Source organism: Rosa rugosa, chromosome 3 (genome assembly GCF_958449725.1).
Source record: "Rosa rugosa chromosome 3, drRosRugo1.1, whole genome shotgun sequence".
Taxonomy (NCBI): Eukaryota; Viridiplantae; Streptophyta; class Magnoliopsida; order Rosales; family Rosaceae; genus Rosa; species Rosa rugosa.
Genome location: NC_084822.1, coordinates 121189 through 145645, shown reverse-complemented (window position 1 = coordinate 145645; position 24457 = coordinate 121189). Strand labels below are relative to the sequence as shown.

At 39.9% G+C, this 24457-nt stretch overlaps 2 protein-coding genes and 1 long non-coding RNA gene across 17 annotated transcripts; 2 read left to right on the top strand and 1 right to left on the bottom strand.

Annotated features, from left to right (window-relative positions):
* Positions 1-2214: 2214 nt before the first annotated feature.
* Positions 2215-4164, top strand: LOC133735703 (uncharacterized). The gene is made up of 5 exons (XM_062163133.1): positions 2215-2785; positions 2871-3376; positions 3584-3673; positions 3777-3854; positions 3943-4164. Exons 1-5 carry the CDS (start codon positions 2215-2217, stop codon positions 4162-4164), a joined length of 1467 nt encoding a protein of 488 aa, XP_062019117.1.
* A 3653-nt stretch (positions 4165-7817) lies between these two features.
* LOC133740921 (uncharacterized) lies at positions 7818-14562 on the bottom strand. Of its 15 annotated transcripts, none has more exons than XR_009861509.1 (14): positions 14042-14558; positions 13823-13893; positions 12381-12475; positions 12202-12297; positions 11808-11968; positions 10530-10594; positions 10416-10443; positions 10162-10273; positions 9323-9534; positions 9077-9237; positions 8882-8967; positions 8540-8775; positions 8398-8436; positions 7818-8060 (listed from the first exon to the last, which is right to left on the bottom strand). It is a non-coding gene; the product is annotated as an uncharacterized LOC133740921 (long non-coding RNA). The 15 variants fall into 15 exon arrangements; XR_009861510.1 differs by having other exon boundaries at positions 10162-10268; XR_009861515.1 differs by having other exon boundaries at positions 10162-10594; positions 14042-14141; positions 14361-14560.
* A 211-nt stretch (positions 14563-14773) lies between these two features.
* On the top strand, positions 14774-22663 carry LOC133740920 (uncharacterized). Its single transcript, XM_062168854.1, has 8 exons — positions 14774-15181; positions 15277-15344; positions 15702-15768; positions 15910-16064; positions 16186-16256; positions 16796-16864; positions 17145-17245; positions 22122-22663. The coding sequence occupies exons 1-8, from the start codon at positions 14924-14926 to the stop codon at positions 22413-22415; spliced, it is 1083 nt and encodes a 360-aa protein (XP_062024838.1). The 5' UTR covers positions 14774-14923; the 3' UTR covers positions 22416-22663.
* Positions 22664-24457: the final 1794 nt, after the last annotated feature.

Below are 24457 nucleotides of genomic sequence, written 5' to 3'. Positions count from 1 at the left end.
TGTTTTTAGGGTAGGTTCTGTGTTGTTTCCGATGTTTTGGTAAAGGGTTTTGTGTTGGAATGGAAATTTCGAGTTCTAAGGTTTGAAAATCGAAATTGGGTGTTATGGGTTTCTGGGTTTCGAGTTTAGGGATTTTCAAACTATTTTGGGTTTGCAGATTTTGTGCACTTGCTTGCTTCAGGTTCAGTGTGTGTTGTATTTAAGTGCTTCAAATAGCTCGAGTATTTGTTGAGAAGGCTGGGTATGGCTTTTAATATTGTCCAAGTTGTGGGTGAGTTTTCTGCTTTTGCTTTTATTATGGTACTGAAAGTGCTGAAAGTGGTCCATTAGAGGCAATAAATAATGTATTTTTTGTCTTTGTCTCCCATGTGAATGGCATTGCTGGTCTTAAACAACGTTTGAAAGTGGGTCTGTTTGTCTTTTACCTCTTTATGGAGGCATATATTTGTACATTTCTATTTTGGTTCTTGCATGCACAGTGGCTAGGTAGTTAGTTTGCAAGTTTATTTGTGTTTTCTTGCTTCAGGAGTTAGGTTCTAATGTTTTTATAATCCTTATGCAACCCACCCCGATTATTTCACCGTCAAAGTGTACCATGGAGGCTGCTTACAGAGGGAGTCCTATGTTGGAGGGAAGGTTGACTACTATGATAATGTAGAGAAAGATAGGATGTCATTGGTGGAGGTAAATAACATGGTGATGCAACTTAATCTGGCTTATGCATCGCAAAGAATCGACTATTGGTATAGAATAGGTGATGGGAAAGATTCACTTATGAAGCTGGAAACATATTAGGATGTGGTATTCATGTGTAGTGCAATACCTACTTGGAGGCTTATCATATTGTACTTGGACCATGTGGAGCTTCATGAAATGTTTGGGGATTCAGATGATGATGTTTTCATGTACGAATATTTGTTCTTCAGTGAAGGTGGTAAGAGCGGTGTTGTTATAGAAGAGCTTCCTGACTCTCCAAGAAAGAAGCCAAGTGTTGTTATAACAAAGCTACCGGATGAGCCTGTAACACAGCCAAGCAAAGAGTTGTGATTAGAGATGTGGAGAACCATGTACCAACTCAAGCAAGCCAAGCTGGAGGTTTGGATCCAAAAGAGAAGGAAAAACAGAGTACCACTCTAGTGGGAAAAAAACTTCAAAAGGTGACCAGCAAGCATCAAGTGGTTGGGGGCAGTCAAGTATAGGACAAGGCAACAGTGGTATTGGTTCAACAAGTGGTGTGCAAGGGTCAAGTGTGGTGCTGGGGACAAATGGTGTAGAGTGTGAGGGTTTTGGTCTACATGATATAGATGTGATGGACTATCTTCAGTCCTTTGGTGGTGGTGAAGCTGATAGGGGATTTTGTGAAGGGGGCAGTGAGGATGAGGATTATGATTATGATCCTCAATTTGATGATGAGGATTATGACCACTATGGAACTGATGATGATGAATGGCTAGAAGAAGCAGTGATGGAGGTATCTCCAAAAGGCAAAACTGCAAGGGTGGGATCAAAGGGTCAAGAGTCAAATGTAGAGCAGGAAGTGGGGCACTTTTTTGATGATGAGGATATGTTTAGGGAGGATGGTTCAGATGATGAGAGGCTGCAATATGCCATTAATTCTGATGGAGAATTAGAGAATGTGAGGATTGAATTCAACCCTATTACTGATATGAAAAAACCCAAGTTTTGCTTGGGAATGAAGTTTGCTAATGTGAAGGTATTGAGGGATGCCTTAAGGGAGATGGCAATTCAGGGTGGATGGGAATATGTCTATATCAAGAATGATAAGACAAGGTTAAGGGTGGTGTGCAAGGAGGATAATTGCCTATTTTTTCTGTTTGACTCCAAGATGTAACATGAAAGCACTATTCAGATGAAGGAGTATGTACTTGAACACAAGTGCACAAGGAAGTTTAACAATAGCATGGTAAGGATGAGGTACCTCACTGCAAGGTTCAAGGACCAGATTGCTCTTAACCAAGAGATAACTCCAGGTCTAAGTGTTCTGATTTGTTTCTAACTGCTTATGCCATTAATTCTGATGTGTTTTGAAACTTAATGAATTTGTTTGTTTTTGCAGATTCTCTAGCTAAGACCATGTCAGCTAGCATTAGAGCTAGGGTTTCAAGGTCAATGGCTTATAGAGCTAAAAGAACTGCCCTATTGTAGGTTGAGGGATCCATTAGAGAGCAGTATGCTAGGTTGAGGGATTATGGGATGGAGCTGTATAGGGTTGATCCAGCAACATCCATCGACATTAAGTGTGACTTCAACAACAAAAAGAAGCTACCCATTTTCAAAAGAATGTACATTTGCCTAGGAGCCTTAAAGAATGGGTTCAAAGCTGGGTGTAAAGTAATGATTGGGCTGGATGAAGCACATCTTAAGAGTTGCTTTGGGGGTCAGCTTCTAACAGCTGTGGGGATTGATGCCAATAACACTTCTTGGGTTGTAGTATATGCAATGGTAGAGCTGGAGACAAAGGATAGCTGGACTTGGTTTCTTGAGCTGTTGGTGAAGGATCTGAGTATTGAGAATGATGGTGTAGGCTGGACTTTTATTAGTGATAAACAGAAAGGGTTGAAATCTGCCTTTGAGGATGTTGTCTCATCTGCACAAATCAGATTTTGTGCAAGACATTTATGGACAAACTTCACTAAGCTGTTTCCGGGAAAGGTTATGAAGGACCAGATGTGGAAAGCAGCAAAGTCAACAACCTTGCCTTACTTTCTCAAGGAAATTGAGGAGATGAAGGCCCTTGATGTTGATGCTTATAATTGGTTAACAGGTACTTAGTCTCCATTTAAGTTTCTGTTTGAAGTTTATGGACTGTTGCTGATATTTACTTATGGAGTTTTTTTTGTTATTTGCAGTACCCGAGTGGCCACCCAAACATTGGTCCAAGACATATTTCAGAACAGGCAACAATTGTGATATCCTCATTAACAACATGTGTGAGAGCTTTAATGCCCTTATTATAGAGGCAAGGGGTAAGCCTCCTATCACTATGTTTGAAGAGATAAGGATGAAGTTAATAAGGAGGATTCAAATTAGGAAAGACAAGATGGCAGCATATCATGGAAATATCTGCCCAAGGGCCAGAAACGTGATTGAGAAGAATAAGGTAAAGGCTGTTGAAGATTGCATTTCAACATTCAATGGTGGGGACCAAGCAGAAGTGGAGAACATTGAGGGTTCCAAGAATGTTGTTGACCTTGCTGCAAGGATATGCAGCTGCCGGAGGTGGGATTTGATTGGAATCCCATGCAAGCACGCCATTTCTGCAATATTTGGGAAGAGGGAGGATGTTGATGATTTTGTGGCAGATTGCTACCTCAAGAGCACATATATGACTATCTACTCAAACTTGATCATGCCTGTTAATAGCATGGATATGTGGTCAAGAAGTGAAGAACCAGCAATCTTACCTCTTTAATACTCAAGGCAACCGGGTAGGCCAAAGACTAAGAGAATCAAGGATGCTTCTGAAAAGCTTCAAGATAGTGTTGGTGAACTTGGAAGGGTGCAAAGGTCACTCAAGTGTGGCAACTGCAACCAAGTAGGACATAATGTCAAAACTTGTTAGAGGCATTTACCTCCAAAAGAGAAGAAGACTTCAGCTGTTTCTAAGAAGAGGAAGGAAATTAATGAAGCTGGTCAAGATTCTGGAAATCAGGTATACAACATATTAAGTGCACTTTTTTTGTAGTTTCAATTACATAGTTTATAAGTTAATTGTGTGATAAGCTGCTATTTCATTTGGCTATTGTTTGCTGCAGTCCAAGAGAGGTAAAAAGGGTCCCATGACTGCCAATGAGTTGAGGCAGAAAATGAAGGAAAGAGCTGAGTATCAAAGGGTACGTTGCCTGCCATTTTGACTCTCTACTTGACTCAAAAGTGTCATTTTCAACTTAAATTGACTCTAACTTGTTCATGTGTGTCCAGAAAAAAGTGGGCTGCACAGAAGGCAGCAAGCTTGGCAGAAAACAAGTCTGCCCAACAAGAGGGAGGCCTAGACAAGCCACATCTGCCCCAACTGCCTCAAGGCTTGTTCAAGCTACCTCAAGGCCTCCACAAGCTCCTAGGGCATCAACCAAGCAAGTTGCAACACCAACAAGATCATCCCAAAGGATCAGAGAAAATTCTGGTAAGGGAGAGGGAAAATAGGTCTGCAAATTGATCAAGTGTTAGGCTGCCAAGCAAATGAAGTTTAGACATCCTTTTTTTGTGCAACCTTGTGTTGTGCCACTTGGTTGCTAGTTCTAATCTTTTGATAAGATGAGTAGAGCTAAAGTACTAGCTTATAGAACAGTTTTTCAGGATGTAATGCTCTAGTTTTTGTTTTTTGTAAATTAGAGCTTGTTCATTGGCTTGCTGCAGATTCTGTTTTTTTTTTTTTAAGGATTCTTTTTGTGATATTGTGGCAAACTACTCTTGTGCCTAGGAGGTATGTGCCTGGGTGCGTACGAGACCCCTAGCAACCTCGTCGCGAGAACCCCTACTTGTAAATCTGGAACGCGACACATCATCAACCCGAGCCCTCTTACCACCACGGTTATCGACACCAACACCCACTAGGGGACTCCAGAGATGAAGCTGTGAAGCCACCCTCTTCCTCGACCCAGCTCCGTCAGTGCGAGCACAAGTCTCAGACACTTGGGTCCCTTCCATCTCGCCAACTTGGGGAGGGGCCTCCGTCTCCGCAACTCGGGTACCCCCGACATCGCCTTCCCTAACCTCCTGCTGCGCTTTAAGGGCCTCAATAGTGGGAACAACATCTCCAACAGCCTAGCTGGTCACCTCCGCTTCCCCGCTGTCAACGGTGATGACCTCTCGAGATACCGGACCGTCGATATGTCTAAAAAAACGGCGTCCAGCTGCTCTAACACGGCATCCTGCACCAGGCGAGCCTTGGCACTAGTATCGCTTTGGCGCCGCTCAGCTTCCTCAAACAACTCCTCGACGGAGATTTCCACTTCAACCACCGGCTCGGATGGCCGGTCTATGACGCCATGCTCCACCCTTCCCGTAGAGACTTGGGGGGACTGCCTTGCACCTTCCTGATCCTCGGGGAGCTGACGCTCCTCAATGAGTACTTGGGAGAACTGACCAGCCTCGCCCGCCCACTCCCGAGACTGAGTAGTTTCCTCGGCAACTGGCTCGGGGTGGCCCTGGCCCACGTGCCCCTCAACATCCGCCTGCTCCTCGGCTTGTTGGTTGAGATATTCCAACACGGTATCGGGAAACCTCAGGTACATATCGTCGAGCAGCAACATATTCACCCGATGATCGGTCACACGTACTTTATCAGGAAGATCGACGTCAACTCGCCTTGCCGTCTCCGATTCTCGCAACAACTCCTTGATGATAACGTCGGTATCCACCTCCGCATATGGGGCATCACTCTTGCTAGCAACCTCGCTAGGCATATCCGCTGCAACCAAGGTTCTAAAAAACGCTAGGCGCTAGTCGGGCGGTGGCCTGGGGACTAGCGCCTAGGGGCCTAGACGGGAGCCTAGGAGGGGATTAGACATTTTTTATTTTTTAAATCTTTTTAATTATTTTGATGACATAAAATTAATAATAATATTAGAAGTCCTACAATTAATTGAAAGTAAAAAAAATAAGGAAAATAAAATGTTTATGAATTAAACCATCATACTTATTATTAGCAATCTCAAGTGTGGGAATAAAAGAATAAAACCAAACCGTGCCTATTTGTTGAGGTGGAAAACATGCTTAACATGTTAATCCAAAGAAATTAAAGCCCAAAACAAAACAAGCAGCAGTTAGTCCATAAGATATACAACCCTAAAATACCTCTTTGTAAGAACAAATCCTTGCCATCACTCATTCACTCCCCACATCCAACGGCTCAGAATCCCCCACTACTCGTGCTTATCAATTATCATTGTCGTCTTCTTCACTTCAGTGTCCCCCTCCCTCTCTTCTCTCTCTCCTCAGCAAATAAAAGAAAAAAAATGGCTGCATCCATTTTGATTATCCAAGTTCTTCCCTGCTCTAAATCTGATCCTCATAAAATCAGTTCTTTCCAAATTTCTTATGACCTAAAAGTTTGGGTGACAATCCCAGTTGGGTTCTTCTGCTTTTTCAGTTGAAAGTTTGAAACCCAACTCAAAGCTTCAATCTTTTTGTATGGCGTGGTTTGGTTTGCAGTAAATTAGTTTAAAGAGGAGGGAGAAAGGGACAGATTTGAGGAGATGAGAGAGATGCCAACTACAAATTGATGGACGACGTGAGGAGAGAATAGAGAGAGAATCGAGCTGTCGTGTCGTCGAGGAGAGAGAAACTGTAAGAGAGAGGAGAACAGATGCATTCGAGCAGCCCGCCCAGCGCCTAGCCCAACGCCCAACTCCCGCCTAGCCCGCCTAGGCGCCCGTCAAAACACAACCCGATCTCCCCTGTCGCCTAGCCCAAAATCGGGGCGGTCACTCAGCGCCCAGCGCCTAAGCGGGCGCCCAGATCGATTTTTAGAACCATGGCTGCAACACAAGAACATAATGTTAACAGAACCATAAACAGACAATGGTTAGACATCATAAAAATAAACAGCCCCTCACCCGGACGCCTCCCCAGTTCCCACCTCTAGTATATCGGGAGCCTACACAGGTGATAGAACCCCCTTGCTCCCCTGGGGAACGCGCCCCGCACCCTCGCCACACGCTTCTGCTCTAGCGTAGTCAGGGTGGTCTCCTGCCTCACTACGATACAAAGACCTGCTGTTAGCACACCAATGGCAGAATGAAATTCACCAAACACGCAATCACGATACTCACAGATAGGCTGGAAGCGAGTAAGAACCCGATGCATCATGTCCGGGTTCTGCCAGTGGCCCCTAACCAGGAAAGGTCTGCCCCTCCTGCGAGCATAAATATTCGATGGCAGATCCTCAATAATCGCGCGGCCGCGTGCCCTAAAATTAACACACCCGCTATCGCCAGCCTTCGTCGAGTATTGCATCTTCAACAAAGAATTAAACTCGCCAATGCTGGGACACATCAACCTGCTAAACTTCCACAATAGCAACACTCCCATCACTTGCCTCAACGTGTTTGGCGATAGCTGCCCCAACGATATATTCAAACACGACAGCAGGTACTGCAACTCTTCCGGTATCGGAAACGTCAACCCACACTTGAGCTGGTACTCGTAAAAGCATGCCCACCCCACCTCGGGGTGGCTAAAATATTCACCATCCCTCAAGGGGCGCAACAATACGTTGCCCGGAATCCCCCAGGTCGCCCTCATTTCGGCGATCTGCTCCTCTGTCATACTCCGACCGGGCTGATCAATGGGCATATCGCCAAGGAGTAACCGCCCCCGTGGCGAGTGAGGAATCTCCAATACCTCGACATTCTCCGCCTCAAGCATATCAGAACCCACAGTTTGCTCCACCATACTCAGAACTCCGCGAGACGATCCCTCGCTGCAAGTCTGCACGCTTAAGTCATTAATCAAGATCCATATTGATTCCTTGAATCGAAAAGTTTGAAAGCATCTCATATTGATTCCTTCGGGTACCAATCACCAAATTATAATACGCAAGAGATTGGTAGTTTTTTGTTATCGAAGTATGTATTTTTCTAAATCGACCGAATGAATTCAATTTGTTCATCTTATAATATTATTTGAATTTGATGAATTAAAATCGTAAATAGAATTCTTGATCTGAATAATTAAGAACCTCACATTCTCCAAGAGATTGTTATACTATTCTTGGTCTCTAATTATGTTAGACTAGAAAGGGTGCCCGCGCGATGCTGCGGGAATATGAGCAATATCGTTTGATTCAATGCTACTGAATTTAGAAACATTGTCTATATAAGATTGCTACATTATATATTATATATTGTTTTACATGTTCAAAAATCTGGTAAGTTGGCCAGATTTCAAAGTTAGATATGCTACTGAGAGCAGGTGTTCATGTACATATAGCAAACATGGTCAGGCTTGACAACAAATGGTTTGGGCTTGTAGTGGTGACAAAAGTCGGATCCGTATTTGCAATAGATGATAGCTCCTCTGAAATTTCAGTTGAGCTGCTGTAATTGGAAAACATAAGTAATAATGTCAATATGGAAGTGTAATGCAATATAGAGTGATTCTTGCGTGGGGCAGCCGCACCGACACGTGGTGCGGCAGGCCAATCATTCCCCTAGCAGGGGGGTATTTTGGGTATTTCACATTTAAAAATCAGGGACAATTTCGGAACAAAGACAAAAATTTCTTAAATTTGATTGGGCAGCCGCACCGTACACGTGGTGCGGCTACCCGCACCTAAGAATTGGCCTGCAATATAACATAGTAGAGCAGAAGTAAATGACCAAAGTTATTTAATTGATCGAAAAAAGGAATGGAGAAGAAAAAGTATGAAGTTACCTTTTCAGAACTTACTCTACTCCCCTCTCTTATATATTACTGCAATAAGAAAGAGTGATTATTTGGTTCTATAAATTAAAATAATTGAAACTTTGTATGGAGTAAGCATAAATGTCAATGATGTGGCAATGGATTGTGTTACCTATAAACAGCCTGCTACATGACGTGATAAGGGCAGATTAGACGTTGGCTTTGTGGTTATTTTCTCATTTGTTTAGAGCAGGTGGGACATGCTGGATAGAACCGCCTTTCTTCCTCTAAAAATTGGCTACCTCATCATTTGAGCCCTTGTGCATAAAAAGGCAGGCTTTTTCAAGTAACCGCATTCTCATTGGCTCTAAACATCCCATACATCAACCATCGTGCTTTGTCACATCCCTGTCATAAAATTTTAAATGCAGGGATCGGGTTATATTTCTTATCGATCAAGGTCATTGACATATTATTAGGTTCCAATAAGTTTTCATGAAACTGCAAAACTAACCTGCATATTAGACACAACCATTTGAGCTCCATGCATCCATCCAACATTTTCTTTGGGGTAAGTCCTTAGAATGTTCCTGTGTGAACCTAGAGATTATAACACAACACATATAACAAAAGTATCAGAATCATTACATCATGACAACTGCTAGAGAACACATATAACAAAAGGCTTACTCAAAATAAGACGTCTTACTTTTTCACCAACCTCTAGAGCCTATTCCAAACCATCCTATGTTTTTTCCAGCATAAATTTTTTTATGTTCCACACCATAATGGATAGGTGCTTCAGAGTTCGTACTGGATAGGTTTGATGTCAGCTGCAGTTTTGTTCTCAGTTTATCTACCACTGTCACTCTGTACCGATTAAAAGAAGTAATGTAAAGAAGCACACACTGAAAAACAAAATTGGGGAGAACATAAACTGTATTGCTCAGCTCACCCTTTTCCAGTTTTTCAGATGAATCCTTGTCATTACCTTCGCCAACTTTTGGTGGTTCGGTTGAGATAATAATCTGTTGTTTTAAAGCTTCAGGTGATGGAAATTCTGTCATCGGGTAAGGGCTATTGCCACACTTAAGTCATGTTTTATTCCTCCACTGTAACTTTCAGCTCTTATTTTGGCCGCTTCGATGAGTCTTCTACCAATGAGTTCTGAGCAATTTGCAGTGGAGAAAGAGCATTGAACTTATACAGAACAAAAGATATTTTTGTATAGGAAACAAAAATGAAAGACCAAAGCATGTTGAATTTGTCTGAGAATTTGTTTCTTAGTGATTTTCACGTAAGAGATATAGCTCCTCTGTTAGTCTTGGCATTACTTGGCTTTTAAGATGATCAGTGCACTACCAATCCAAGGGTTATCCTCCAAATAAAAATTACAGCCAAACATTTATCATATTTGTTTGATATTCTAAGAGGCAAACAAAGGAAGTACTTGGATTCAATATACTGTCCAGTTCCCATAATAAAATGGCATTCCTCCTCATTAACAAATAAAACAGCATATACACAACCCAACTACTGAAGTGCACAGCATTTATCAATGTTTATATTCAAATTAAATTATCTTTGATATTCTAAGAGGCAAACAAAGGAAGTAAATACACAAATATTATGTGTGTACACAATATGCTAAGCAGTATATGAAAAATGTCAAAGTATTAATTAGGACGTATGCTACCTCCAGATTATGAGACAATTATACAGTAAGAAGTGTTAAAACCGTAAGGTCAAGCAAGCAATCTCTTATCAGTCAATATAGCAACAGAATGGACGTACCTAACATCTCTTCAATTGCATTTGCAAGGGTTGTCATCCGAAGTCGAAAAATCCAATCAAAAACTTAATCTGAAGAACACCTATAACTTAATCTGATTTTCTAAACCCTGCACTTCAGAAATTCCACAAAACAAAAAGTAAGACAAAAGATATGCTTATTTGTACAAACAAAGTAGAAAGAACTAACGAATTGGGGTAAAAACAGCTATATAAGCATTTCAGTTCAACAGATGACTTGAGTGAAGACTGTATACTGTGAAGTTGGCAGCGAGAAAGAGAGAGCTGGAACCAAGAAAAATTTGAAGGGTTTTAGCAGAACTCAAGTGAAATTACAACCAAAGACATTCAACTACCAGAAAGATGCTTACCTTTTTGATAGATTTAACATTCATCAAAGAATCACCAATGTCACAAATAAGATTTTTAGGAAGAACTACAGAAAAAAAAATAAAAACAAAAAATTAAAGAGGTAAAGAGCAACTCCTGATTCCCAAATCAAAACAGTATTCTGTATCAATGCTGAAAGATATGAAGAAACTGCAATATTGTCCTGATTGTAAAAGGACGTTTCCTATTTGAATGCAATATTGATGTAAAAGGACCTTGCTCATACTCTGTAGACATTCATATGGATGAAATGGTTATCAAAACAAAATAGAGAACGGTTCAAGGGACAAAGCAACTCAATGAAGCTCAAGCTCAAGTTTATTAACAATCTCTATGGCATTAATTGAAAATCCAAGGGATGTGAAATTACAATGAAAATGCTCAGACAAAATCTGTCATGTAAATTTTGAAATAGCAAGACAGTAGCAAAAGGTCTAGTAAATATGCACCTTTTACCCAGAACCTTGTTTCTCTTTATAGGCTTATGACTGTGCAAACAATAATAGGATGATGATGCAAAATATCACAGCAAGAACATAAGGAAACCACAGCACACACGAACACAGAATTTTATAGAGGTTCGACAAAAACTTTGCCTACGTCCTCTGTGTGATCTCTCTTGAGAATCACTAGCACTATGGAGAATAACAACTTGATTACAAGTACTTATTGAAATCCCTATGCTAATCCCCAACCCCTTTGCTAGATCTCTCTATCACCCTTGGCTCTCCCTGCCCCTGTGTTTGTATTTTAACTGAGAACTCTCTGAGATCTCTCTTTGATCTCTTCTCTGATCTGAGGACACGTTATGTGACCTCCCTGCAGCCCTATTTATAGATTGTAGGTGCTGGTTACAAACATATCACATTAGGATTCCTAAAACTATTAGAACAAGGAAAAGGAGCTAGCTTTCCTATTCCTAACTAGAATAGAACTTACTGTCCAGGTCTAAATTAATAGGAATAACTCTTCCTATTCCAAAACCCGTTAGGATACTAGAAGAATTCCTGTGCGCACTAATCTTCATTTACCCATCTGGTTTTGCCTTGAATCCTAATCAACTTAGGCATATCAACGAGCCAAATTCACAACAAAAGGAATCTTAGTTAATAATCAAGTAGTACCTCCAAGAATGAATTAAATGAGGCGGTGACCATTAATTCTAGAATTGTCCAATTACACATGAAAACATACAACAAAACTTAAACAAAGATGATGAAATATAATCGGAAACCAAAAACCGGAAATCAAATGATCACCTTATAGAGAATGGTTGCTTATCAGGTTGAGAATGGACCATGATTTAAAGCCAGATCATAGTCCGTATCCAAGAAAAGGCACCAAGAAGACAAAATTTGTTCCTCAAACTTTTGGCTCTCTGAACAATGATATTGCTGCTCTTCATCCTCTTCTTCGTCTCCTGATTATTAGGAGGAACCCAAAAACACTCAGCCTTTTCTCTCTTCATGTTAACCGAAAAAAGAGAGGAAAAAAAAAAGAAGACAAATGGCCATGGTCACATTTGTGGCCTCTCAATCCACTGAACAAAGGACCAAATTGGTACATAACTACAACATTTTGACATCATAAAGTGGAACTGAAAGACTAAAGCTTTGTTTCATTTTTCACAAAGTGACTCAAAAAATCACTAACCCAGATAGAAATTCCAGTGCTTTACTACACACACAAACTCCTCCATCCAATGCCCATTGCAATTGAGTGGCCTTCATTCAAAGAACTTCTATAACTCTGCAAAAGGACAAATAACGCATTTTTAATGCAATCCAAGAATACCCAGCAAAATAAGCATTAGATGGGCAGTGAGATCGGACAGTTGATGCTACGCTTCTACGCCTGTATCTCACAGCTTGATAGCTACATTTGATGGAGATTTCCCGAACGCGCAAATACACTGACCCTTTTCTCCCTACATAAAAAGAAAAGCAAATAAGCAGTCATTATATTACATGGATTTAATAAAAGAAAACATTTGTGTACAGAGGTTATTATACTTTGTATAAATGGATTACTACATATGCCAAGCTTATTATCATGAGTCTTTGTTATAGCTTATGTTTAGCTTAATTTTGTTTATGAGTAGAAAGCAAAAAGCAAATTATCCTCGACTGACAGCCATAAAGAAACTCAGAGCTAGTAGAAAAGGAAAAACAACTTTGAACATTATTTCAACCAAAAAGCAAATCATCCTCAAATGAACTATTATATCTTACTCTTAACTGTATTGTGTTTTTGTCTAATATCAAACTTGCAGATTCATCTGGATTATAATATTTTTAGTTATATAATGAGTAAGAACAGTTACGAATGTCACGAAAAACTACACATTGATTTCCTGCATATATTGAATAATTCAATCAGTGAACCTTGATATGATGAGAAATTTTATATTCACAAACCAAAAAGCTTGAAAAATTGTGAAACACACTTATACTTTCATATAGTCAATATAGCTAATAAATGATGATAATAGAATCTTCAGCATATAATAGTTGTTTCTCAGGACTATTTTTCATGGGAAAGAGTTTGATATTTGTTATTGCTTTTACTTTCATTTTTTTGTTTTTTCAACATTTGTTATATATGTCAAGGACTGAATCTTTTATATGGATTCATATTAGCAAGTAGTTTATCTATGAACATGAACCAATTATATCAGAAAGTATTTAAAGAGAGAGAGTTTAAAGTAAGAAAACATAGAACAGAACTACATGTCAAATGAAGGTTGGATCTAAAGATCCAGACCTGTTAAACAGAACAGAACTACATGTTGTTATATAATAGTTGTTTCTCAGCATCAATTGAACATAATGAAGCAACTGTAAACCATTATGACATCAAATCTGATTTAGCTGCTAATGTAATTTCACATCCACTTACACCTTATATCTATTATATCCAAGACCATACCAACCTTTAAACTTAACAACACACTAATCAAAACCTAAAAATTGTAAATTTGTTTAAAACTTGTATCAAAATTTCAACAAAGCTATATATGAATCTATTTTCTCTCATACCTAAACTCATCAAAACTTAAACCAATGGAATATAGTATATTTAGTAAAAAAGAATAAAAACTTTTGAATTCAGCTGGATATGAATAATTAAATCAATTCATGTTTAATCAACGAAAGAGGGAAACAACAGAGGTTTCGGTTTTGACAAATTGCAAATTTCAGAAATGAATTGTTATCAAGGTAAAGATATTAAACTCATACCAATCGATGTTATAACTCAAGAATATGCGATATACCTCTTCCAAAACGAAGACAAATTAATTCGTCGGCCCCTCTTTTGACCTCAGTGTTTGAACTTTGATAGAGACTGCGAACAACAAAAAAAAGGGATTTCAGATCAATCATTTTCAGAAAGATAACAATATGGTCAAAATCAAACGCAATAACTTTGGATATGTGAACAGAAAGTGAAGAAGTATGATGTTGATCTTGATTCTAGAAAACTAAACTCTTACCCGCTGTTCACCGTAGTTGATTTTGATCACCGATTTTGAACTAATGGTATGATCTTGATCTTGATTCTCTTCCTCTCCTTTTTTCAACCTCCTAGACTGTCTATTCACCAAAACCACAAACTAAATGTAGCTGTACCCTCATAAACAAAACCCTCACTTACACAGATGAATTCACCAAATAACAAAACCTTACCATCCTCCAGTTCATTCAAAATATCCAAAAACAACTATCCTCCCAAAAACATTTAACAAATGAAGAAAAAACCCAAAAACAAAAAACACAAAACGATTCAAAACAATCAAGAACAAAACCACAAACCCAATTCTCAGAAATACCTTGCAACCGGTCTATTCTCGCCGAGATCTTCTCCTTTCCTCTATTTTGCTTGTCTTTCTTTTCTCTTCCTCTCCTTTTTTTTGACCTTCCAGACTCGCTGCAAGATTCCCCTCTCTTCTATCCCTCTTTTCTTCTTCTCTCTTATTTCGCTTTTTTTGATCTTGATGTGAGCCACTCGGCTCCAAACCCGATCGTTGAGAAAAGTATGGACAAAAATGACTTTTCCACCAACCTGATATTCTCCTCGAACAGTGAGGACAAACACGGATTTTCCGCTTCTTAGCAATAGTGTAACAGTAACACTCACCCTTTATATATAGAATAATGACCGCAACTGACTGTTGAATATATATATATATATATATTTTTTTTTTTTTAGGAGAAGAATAGTAGTATGACCGCAACTGACTCGGATGCGAAAACAAAATGAGATCCAAAAATAAAGTCGTCATTAGAAAAATCGTATTATCAGTCAAGCTCGAATACTAATCTTCACGGGATGCAGAAGTATCAAACTGAAGCCCCAGAGTTGATTGTCCGCTACAATGCTTCGACCATGGCTACTGCTGTTAGTATTTTGTGTGCCTCTGCTACAACGGGTCAACTCGCACGAAGAGTCGGGTGAATGGAGCTGCGAGTCCGACTCAGACATCCGAATCCAGGCCCAGTTCGGGCCCGGCCTTATCACCCTCGATGGTCACGCCGACGATTGGAAGGACACGGATGGGTCCGAGTTCTCTCTTCTCCCTGCTCTTGACCCAGATGCTGAAACCGAATACACAGGTGGAAAGATGACCGTCAAGGTACTCTTCGATTTAAACCAAACCTTGGACTTTGTTTTCTTGTTTCTCTTTTTGGTTGTATTTTGACCTAGTTAGTGTACGTTGGTTTCATACAGGCTTTGCATGATGGCCGTGATGTCTTCTTTATGGTTCAAGTTGATGGGGATTACGCTTACTCAAAAGGGTATGTCTCCTAATCTCATTTTTTCGGTTGAACTAACTAATTTTTTCTTTGTTTGATTTTGTTCTACTTATTACGTTTAGTGGAAACTGAAGTGCGATTAGATACTGTCCTTTATGGATGTCTTGCTACACTTTTTGTTTCATTAGCTCGTCAGTGGTATCATTATTCTACGACATGTGTACGGTTATTATGGTTGTTTAGATGAATGAATTCTTATAAGCTATTCCATACCTCAGCGCTTAAATTGCATTACCAGTGAATGTCATGCCTTACTACTTAACATGAATGACATTGTTGAATGTTTTTTTTTTTTTTAATTATATTTCATTTTACCTCTTGTTTGATTTTCTTACGTAGTGAGAATACCAAATGCCCATCTGTTGCCCTCATGTTTCAAATTGGCGAAGCTGCAACTTATCATAATGTAAGTTTCTTCACTTGGCCCATAGAACTATGGATTTGTTCTTTTCATTTTTCTATAAACTTGTACAAAATATTTTGTTTTATGTTGGCTTTTCCTTCATATACTGGGAGCTTCAAACCAAAAGGGATTTTGTATTGCTAGATGGGCGGCTGTAAGGAAGGAGTTGACTCTTGCACAAACAAGACTTGCAAATCCCATGAAGTTGACATTATGCATTTCTCTATTGGAAATGCAATTCCTGGACGTCTCTATGGTGGCAACCCAGTGGACAACAGGGATGGAAATGGAGGTGACAGGTGCAGCAGTGCAATCCCATATTGAGTTTTATACTAATGATCCACATGTTTGCCAAATGGACTCAGATTTAATTTGTATGCTGTCATTTTATTGTCTTTGCTTACTATTTCTTTTTAGCAGGTTTGGTCATTTGGTTGATCTTTATGGTTGGAACCCACACTGTAGATACCTAGATGGAATTAGCTCTTCAGGTATTCCTAAGACTATTTATCGTACTGGTACTTTTCTATGAATGGCAGAATAAGGCATGTCTGTATATTAGAAAAAGGCACTAGCTTTACAATATAAGAAAATCTAAATGAAGTGCAACAAGCACTGAAGATAGTGACTACAAAGAGATTGCAATTCATAAAGGCAGCATTAAACTTATTCTGTAATACTCCAATGTCAAATTTCATGATCCTCCAAGATAGTTCTATGTTAAAAAGCGTTCTCCATTTTGATAATGCTCATTCTCAACAATATCTCTGGTTCATCTAGCTGACTTTTGTCTTATGTACTATATGATTTCAGTTATAATTTATTTCCGTTACAGAAGCTCCTAACTGCACATGATATAATTTAATAACATTGCCCATCTTATCTCCTTTAGAAAACTTACCAACTGCAAACAGTACTGTTTTAGACCTCACTCAGAAAAAGAAAAAAACTCCTTCAATGTATATTTTGCTTTCTTTTTTTGTTCATAATTTTCAGGGTTTGAATTAAGGTTATCTGTTTCCATTGTCAGCAAATGATTCTAGTGCACAAAATGATTGGAAAGGCGCTTGGTGGCACAGTAGCTTGAATGTTCACTCAGGTAGTTATTGATCATAGGGATGTAGTTATCAATCATATAGATATGGTTTCGTTATTCTGGTGTTCATATATTATTTTCCAACCTTGAGATATAGTTGGATAACCTGTGTCAACTTCAGATAAGCTCTTTTTTGGCTTAAAATTATTGGCTTATGTTCAGGGTCACCATTTTAAAGGCCCTGTATTTATGACTTGAGCGTGCATTATAAAAATATATACTCATCTCTCTGTCTCCCAAAAGCTGTCTTTTCCCCTCAATTTTACATCTTTTATTGTGACAGGTTTTGTGGAAGAAGATAGTCCTTATGCATCAGATGGTCAAAAGGGTACATACTATTTTGAATTCTCTAGGCCTTTGAGAACTATGGATCGCCTCCAACAGGTCAGCCTCCAAATTTTGAGCTACCAAATTTGATTTTTTATTTATTTTTAATGGGATTTCAAAGATGACTGTTTCCCCCCTAGTTTTGTGTATTTTGTATTGTCTGTTGTGCAAGTTTCTTGCAGATTGAACTGTTGTGGTTTCTTATTGAACCAAGATGATTATGACTGACACTATCTAGCCTGGTTGCCAATTGAAAAATATTTCCCTTCGACAAGATTGCTTTAATCATGTGATGAACATGTTGTAAATCATTTGGGACCTTGCTTTTTTACTTGCACAAACTCTACAAATTTGACGCATGCCTGTTGTTTATTTTAGGACAAAATACTATTTACTCCCTATACTTAGGTCTCGACGTTTCAGTCTCTGACGTTTCAATTTCACCTAGATGATCCCTAAACTCTCTAATTTCATACAATAGGTCCCTGCCGTCACCTTTCCGTCAAAAGCTCCGTTAAATTGCTGATGTGGCATCCCTTCCACATTAAAATGTCTATTTTACCCTCACTGAGAATTCTCTCTCTCTCTCTCTCTTTTCTTTTTACCTCTTCTCCGTCGTCTCCAACCTCCTCTCTCTACCCTTGCACCTCCTCAACTGCACTTCTGGAGCTTGTTATGATGTTCATGCAAAACTCATCTACCTAGAAGGCGAAACCAACAGGAAGAAAACAAGCAAACTAACACATCAGAGAAAACTAATACATTCATATTGACGTAGCATCAATCCCACAAGAACTAGTTCATATTCAATTGAACCGGCTCGTCAAAAACCACAACCCATCAACACCTCTAACCGCCTCCTCCGCTGCCGCAATCGGTGGTGGTTCAACTTCCAAATTAAACCCTAACGCTGCCGCTACCACACCATCTCCGCCAACCTCTTAGCCTCCAGAGCCCTAACCGACGAGCAGAAAATCGACCTGATCAATATCCCAGGGTAAACTCAAACCCGATCATCGCCGGGCCTTCTCATGTTGACGGCCGAGGCACAATCGGAGTCGTCGATGCCTCCGGCTACCGCTCATTCACGCTTCTCTGATTATTCTGGTTCAATCTTGACCCATAGAGCTCAAAATCTCGCAATCAACCAAAATTAGAACAATCGAAGGATAAACTAGCATTATGCACTAACAGAGGAGAGAGATGTGGCTAGATTGAGCTGGATTTAAGCTTGTCAATCAGAGGCGCAGGGGCGGGTTGGCCGCCGTCGTCCACCAGTTGGCGACCTCCTTGGATGCTGACCCACTCGTCAAGGGCCGCTGCTCTCTTCCTCTTTTTGCTCCTAACGCTCGCCATCCTCCTCTCCGAGTGCTCCCCTTCTCTGCTGCCCCTCTCCACCGATCTCATCTTCGGCCTCACCGCCGCACTCTTCTATATCCACTCCATCTCTCGGGAAGCTGCCTCCGTCCAGACCTCCGATCTACAGGCCAAGTGCGAAGAACGGATTTGTTTCCGGTTGCCGTTTGATCTGAGCTCATGGCCGACCTCGACCCAACAGCTTCCAATTCTCGCCGCTCCTGCCGTCGAGACCCTTCTCGATTCGAACCCTGGGATAAGGAGAGGAGGGAGGCGTAGGTTAGGAGAGGAATAAGGGCTGGGCTTCGTTCGATGTCATTCAATTTTGTTGAGAAGTGCTCCCTGTCGGTGAAGATGAGGATGAAGACGAGAGAGAGAAGAAGAAGAAGAGGTAAAAATAAAAGAGGAAACAAAAAAAAAACAGAGAAAAAATAAAAAAATAATAAAAAAAGAGAAGGTGAGGGTATAATAGTCATTTTAGCCGTAAAAAATGCCACGTTAGTCAGATAACCGAGTTTTTGACGAAAAATTGACGGTAGGGACCTATTGTGTGAAATTAGAGAGTTTAGGGATCATCTGGGTGAAATTGAAACGTCAGAGACTGAAACCTCGAGATCCTATAAGTATAGGGAGTAAATAGTATTTTGTCCTTTATATATTTAGTCAATGTCAACAAACTTACCAGCCCTTGGAAAGATATCTCTCTGGCTTCTCCTCTTTTTTACCATGCTGTAAGTTTGTTGTGGGTAATGCTTGTTTGGACCCAAAATGAGCATTTTGGTTTGACAAAGCGTGTCTTGGAGAAATTGAGCCAATATCAGTGGCTCACATATATATTTTCGATAAGTTCAAAAATATATTATTAAGAGGCTAAATAAGGCCTACCAAACATGGAAATGAAAAATCAACTTTAGCACATTTTCCTACTTCGGCTAGGAGAAAGCGAGCTAGACAAGAAATGAGGGATGGCGGACTAACCATCCGAACTCCAAATGAGTTGAAACTTTCCAGATTAATTCTAGACATCCCATTGATCATTTCTTATGAAGAGTGCCAAAGCCCGTTCGGAGTGGAAAACCTTCAAACAAACAGTCCAATTTTCTGCAGAAGCAAAAATTGGAAACTGGACCTATAAGAGGTCCAGCAGCATTTCCGGCCCAACCACATGGAAATAAATTCTGAAATTTTACCACAATAATCTACATTCATGGTGGATCATTTCATATGAAGAAATCGAAGGTTGAATCTGAGTTCTTAGTGGAGATAAAAATTGAGGGATAAGGGAGCAGAAAATGACTTAAACCTAACAAATTCCATTAAGTGTTTAAGTATTCAAAACCTAACATTCCATTAATGTTTAAGTGCTAAAACCTAACCCATTATGAGTTGTTTAAGGCCAAATAGTGTTGCTTGGTAGCCTATAAATAGAGGCTACAACATAGAACAATTCACTCATTCATACATCAAAACATCTCTAAGATGATCTAAGTTCTCTCTAGAGCAAACCTCTCTAAGAGCAACTCCTTTCCTTCTCTTTCTCTTATAGGTGATCACACTCTAAGTCCTAGTCTCCTCAGGAGCCGACTATCAGTGCCACCAAACCCTCTGTCAAAGTGCTTCGGTCCTAGTCTCCTCGGGAGCCGACTGTAGTACCGTGACCACAACGGTTACGGAACCAGCCAAGCAAGGGTAACGCCCTAGCAACCCAGCCAAGCTAAAGTCACGCTTTAGCAAGTACTTCTCTCTACTTCCTGGTGATTTCGCTCTGCTTAACCTACAACGTTAAGTATCGACTTGGTGACACAAGACAAAGTCCTCCAGCACGAGGCACAAAGAATCCTGCGACGAGGTTGGTGCTCTCCTCGTCTACAGTCGCTCAAAAGAAGTCAGGTCAAGGGACACCCCCAACGACCGCACCCGAACGGTGCTGGCACGCCCGCGCAGAAAAGAGACTGTTGACCAGCTGCAACAAAATTGGAGCCAAACAATGCTGTAAGTTTGTTTTGGGAGGATAATTGGGTAAAGGAAGATCCGTTGCAAGTGTTATGTCCTAGATTTTATCCTCTCCCTAGCAAGCAACAAGAGAGTATCTCAAGATTCGTCGATTTCTTCTTGTATCCGTACAATTGGAATTTCAGCTTTAAGAGAAATCTTGACGACTTGAAGTGGCTTAGCTGGTTGTTCTTTAAAGGAATTTGGAAGAAGCCCGCTTCTATTCATCGATGGAGGACAAAACAAGTTGGAATAGTATATCTTTGGCTCTTGTGCAGCAACCAATCTTGATAGTTTAGGGATGATTCTTGCAAATGTTATTGTTTCTTTTTATGTAACAGGGATAACCTTCCTCATTTCTTTCCTGTGTCTCATATTTTGGAAATCGTTGGCCGTCCTAAAGTGAAATTTCTGGTATGGTTGGTGGCTATTGGGAGGGTTAACACTTGTGATCTTTTCCAAAGGAGGCGTTCCATATTTTTTTCTCCTAACTGGTGCATTTTTTGCAAAGAAAAAAATTCAAACCATGTCTTACTCCACTGCCGTCGTTCTTTGAAGTTGTGATGTAAGGTGTTTAGGGAGATTGGCGTTTGTTCGTTTTTTTTCTTTCCAAAAGGAGCTGTTGAGCACTCGCTTCATGGCTTTGGGAGAAAGGGAAAGACAAAATCCTTTGGGGCTGTGTGCTGCTGGCAGTGTTTTGGGTTTTATGGATGGAGCGAAACAGAAAAATTTTGAGGTTTACGAAGGGGTCGGAGTGGATGAGCTTTGGGATCAAGTGCGCTATTTGTTTGGTTTATGGGCTGTTTTGTTTTTTATTATGATGAATATGTTAGTTGTTGTTCAGTGAGGCTGGGGTCTTGTTTTTGGTCACTAGCTACTCTTTTCTTTTGGGCCTCATGGCTATGGACTCATCCACCCTATGTACTTTCTCTTTTCACTATTTAAGTCCTGGCAGTCTTTTTGGATTGATGACTGGTTTGTACCACACCCTGCTCATCCTATAATTGACCTTTGATACCATATTACATGCTTATCGGTGTGTAGAGCCTTTCTAGAGAAGACTCCCTGAAAAATTTGAGCTTGGTGGACCCTTCAATTTCCAGCATGCAATCATCGGAACTGTACATTGTTTGCAAGAATCATTCCTGCAAAAATCAGCCTAATCGAAAACTGTTTAGCTACTTGAGTACGTCCATTCTCATTCCAGTTTTGTCTACTGAACTGCATCTGTTTGCACGTTTGGAAAATCAAACGGTTTTGGATTCGGCTGATTTTTGTACAGGTGATTGTTGCATTCGGATGTAGAAAGTGAATAGTTCTGATCATTGGTTAAATTGCATGGTGGCTGGAAATGCCACAAATTTCAAATTTGAGGGAGTCTTCTCAAGATTGGGCCCATACACACATATTTCAAGTGAAATATTGACCTTGTATATTCTTTCTTTTAAATAAATAAAATAAATAAGAGTTCATTAATGGGGGAGTTTGACTGAAAGAATCATCTTGTAAGGGGCCTCTGTTTATGACTTCAAGAGAAATATAGACTTTTAAGAAGTCTAAAATCAGTATTACTTGATTTGTGCAGGATGCTCAATTCACAATTGGCGGATCAAGTAAGATGTCAGTTGCATTCTGGTATCCTGTTGATGGAAAACCATGGCATGGCTCTGGACACTATTCTGTTAGCTGTGACTGGGTTCCCTTGGATATATCTATGAAAATCTCTATGCTAACGAAGGTGAAACAAAGTAGTTCAGTCAGTGCTGCTAGTGTTTTTGCCCTTTTGCTATCAGTAATCTCATTATGTGCTTCCATTTTTATCGGGTATTGGGTTGTCAAACCCAAAACTATCCCCTTCACACCCATGGAAAATCTTTAAGATATCTAGTTGGGTGTGGAATCAAACTGTTAACTGGGGTTGTACTTCCTTTTCTGGTGAAAGGGATTGTACTTATTTTTTGGTGAAAGGGATTATACTTCTTAAATCTGTACTGCATGTATATCTATGTCATTTTTTTAATATTGTTTTTAGTTAAAATTCAATTGTTGGATTACTTTGACTGCACCACTGTAAGTTGCATCTGTGTTCGATTTATAAAATATTATATTTATTCAAAGAATATTTAACTATATATGTGTTGATTGTGGTTCGGTGTTCTTTGGTATTAATTTCTTACTGCCTGTGTTAGTGGATGCAGCAGTTCTTTAGTTAAGGAGAGAATACCATCCAAAACACTCCATGCATTGCGCTTCTAATTCCAAATGGAGAAGAAGGGATGTTTTGGTCTTTTATCGATTTTTGGTATACGCCTTTTGAATAAATGTTAGAATTTTATTTTAGCGTTTAACATGGTTAGTGGATGGTTAGAGGCCGTTAAGCTGAGTAGATAAGAAGCGAGTCCAAGTGACAAATGTGATTATTCTCAAAAAAAAAAAAAAGTGACAAATGTCATTTATTGATTTTAAGGAGAGGAATAAATCTTCGCTCCCTCGCTCTGTCAGGGTTTCGGTTTGTGTTATTAGCAACCCCATACAGAGAGGTCTTTCATCGATTTGATGGATACTAGTTTGGCTTCTAAACTTGCTATGGTGGACTCAGATGTGGTGGACATCTCTCTGACGGAGGATTTTTTTTCCTCAGAAGGTTTCTACGTGGTTTTGCCGTGTACTTCTGCGCCCGGGTTTCAAAGCTTCGGCATTCATGGGAGAGATGAGTTGTATATGGGGCCCTAAGGGTGTGATGATCACATATCGTGTCCCGGCTAGTCTTAATACGATTCGACTATTATGGTGCTGGGGCTAAAGTTAAAGGAAATGGTCTTTGGCGCAATAAGCCTTATCCCAATGGCTTGTTGGAGTTTTCTTTGGTCGGTTAGAGTTTGGCTTCAAATTTACAAAATTCCCTATTGCATGTGAATATCAAAAGTCGGAAGGAATATGATATGAGCCTAAATCATAACGGAGAAATGAAATCTTAAAAAAAAAGAAAAAAAAGAAAAGAAAGAGAAATAGCAAATTTCATAGATAGATGACTGTTGAATTACATGGGAAACCTAATGTACTCACTCAAGGAGTAGCAGGATTGTGACACTTGTCAACAACCAAGAGTTATATTAAATAAACTCTAATGTTGTAATAACTAATAACCTAACAGGATGCTTACACGTGCAATGCATGTGCACGACAGAAACAAAACCCAGCCGATAAAATGAAACGGTGCGTATGAAGCTTGTGCGAAACCATTAGTGCGAAACCATTCCCGACTCTCTAGGATAACCATATCGAGAATCATAACATCACTCCCTCCTGCACATGAAACTTGTCCTCAAGTTGCATTTTCTGAGTCAAAATCTATATACTTGTGCATTATATCTTCAGCATACTCCCAAGTTGCTTCCTTAGGTGATGTACCAAACCATTTGAACTAGCCATTAAGTGGCTGCAGCTCCATGTTTCTTTACCGACCTTTGCAACACAGCTGAAGGTCCATTTGGGGTTGGCTGGATCACTGATGGGGGGAAGCTGGGCGTCGCAGACACCTGATCACCAACTTTCTTCTTATACATGGAACACGTCATGAATTTTTGCAGTGGGTGTCAACCTGAGTTTATAAGCTACGTACTGAACCCCTTGCAACCACTTTAAAAGGGCCATAATATTTTGCAGATAGTTTTCAAAAGCACTTTGATGCATAGAATGTTGCTTATAGGGCTGTAACTCGAGCTAACCATATCTCCTACCTCAAAAGTCCTCTCAGTATGCTTCTTTTCATGGAATGCCTTCATTCTTCATTGAGCTCTCATCAGGTTTCTTTTGAGCACAAATAAAAGTTCATCCCTGCTTCTGAATTTTTGATCAACTTGAGCTATAACTGTTGAACCAGGTAAATAAGGGTTGACAGCAGGTGGTGCATATCGATAA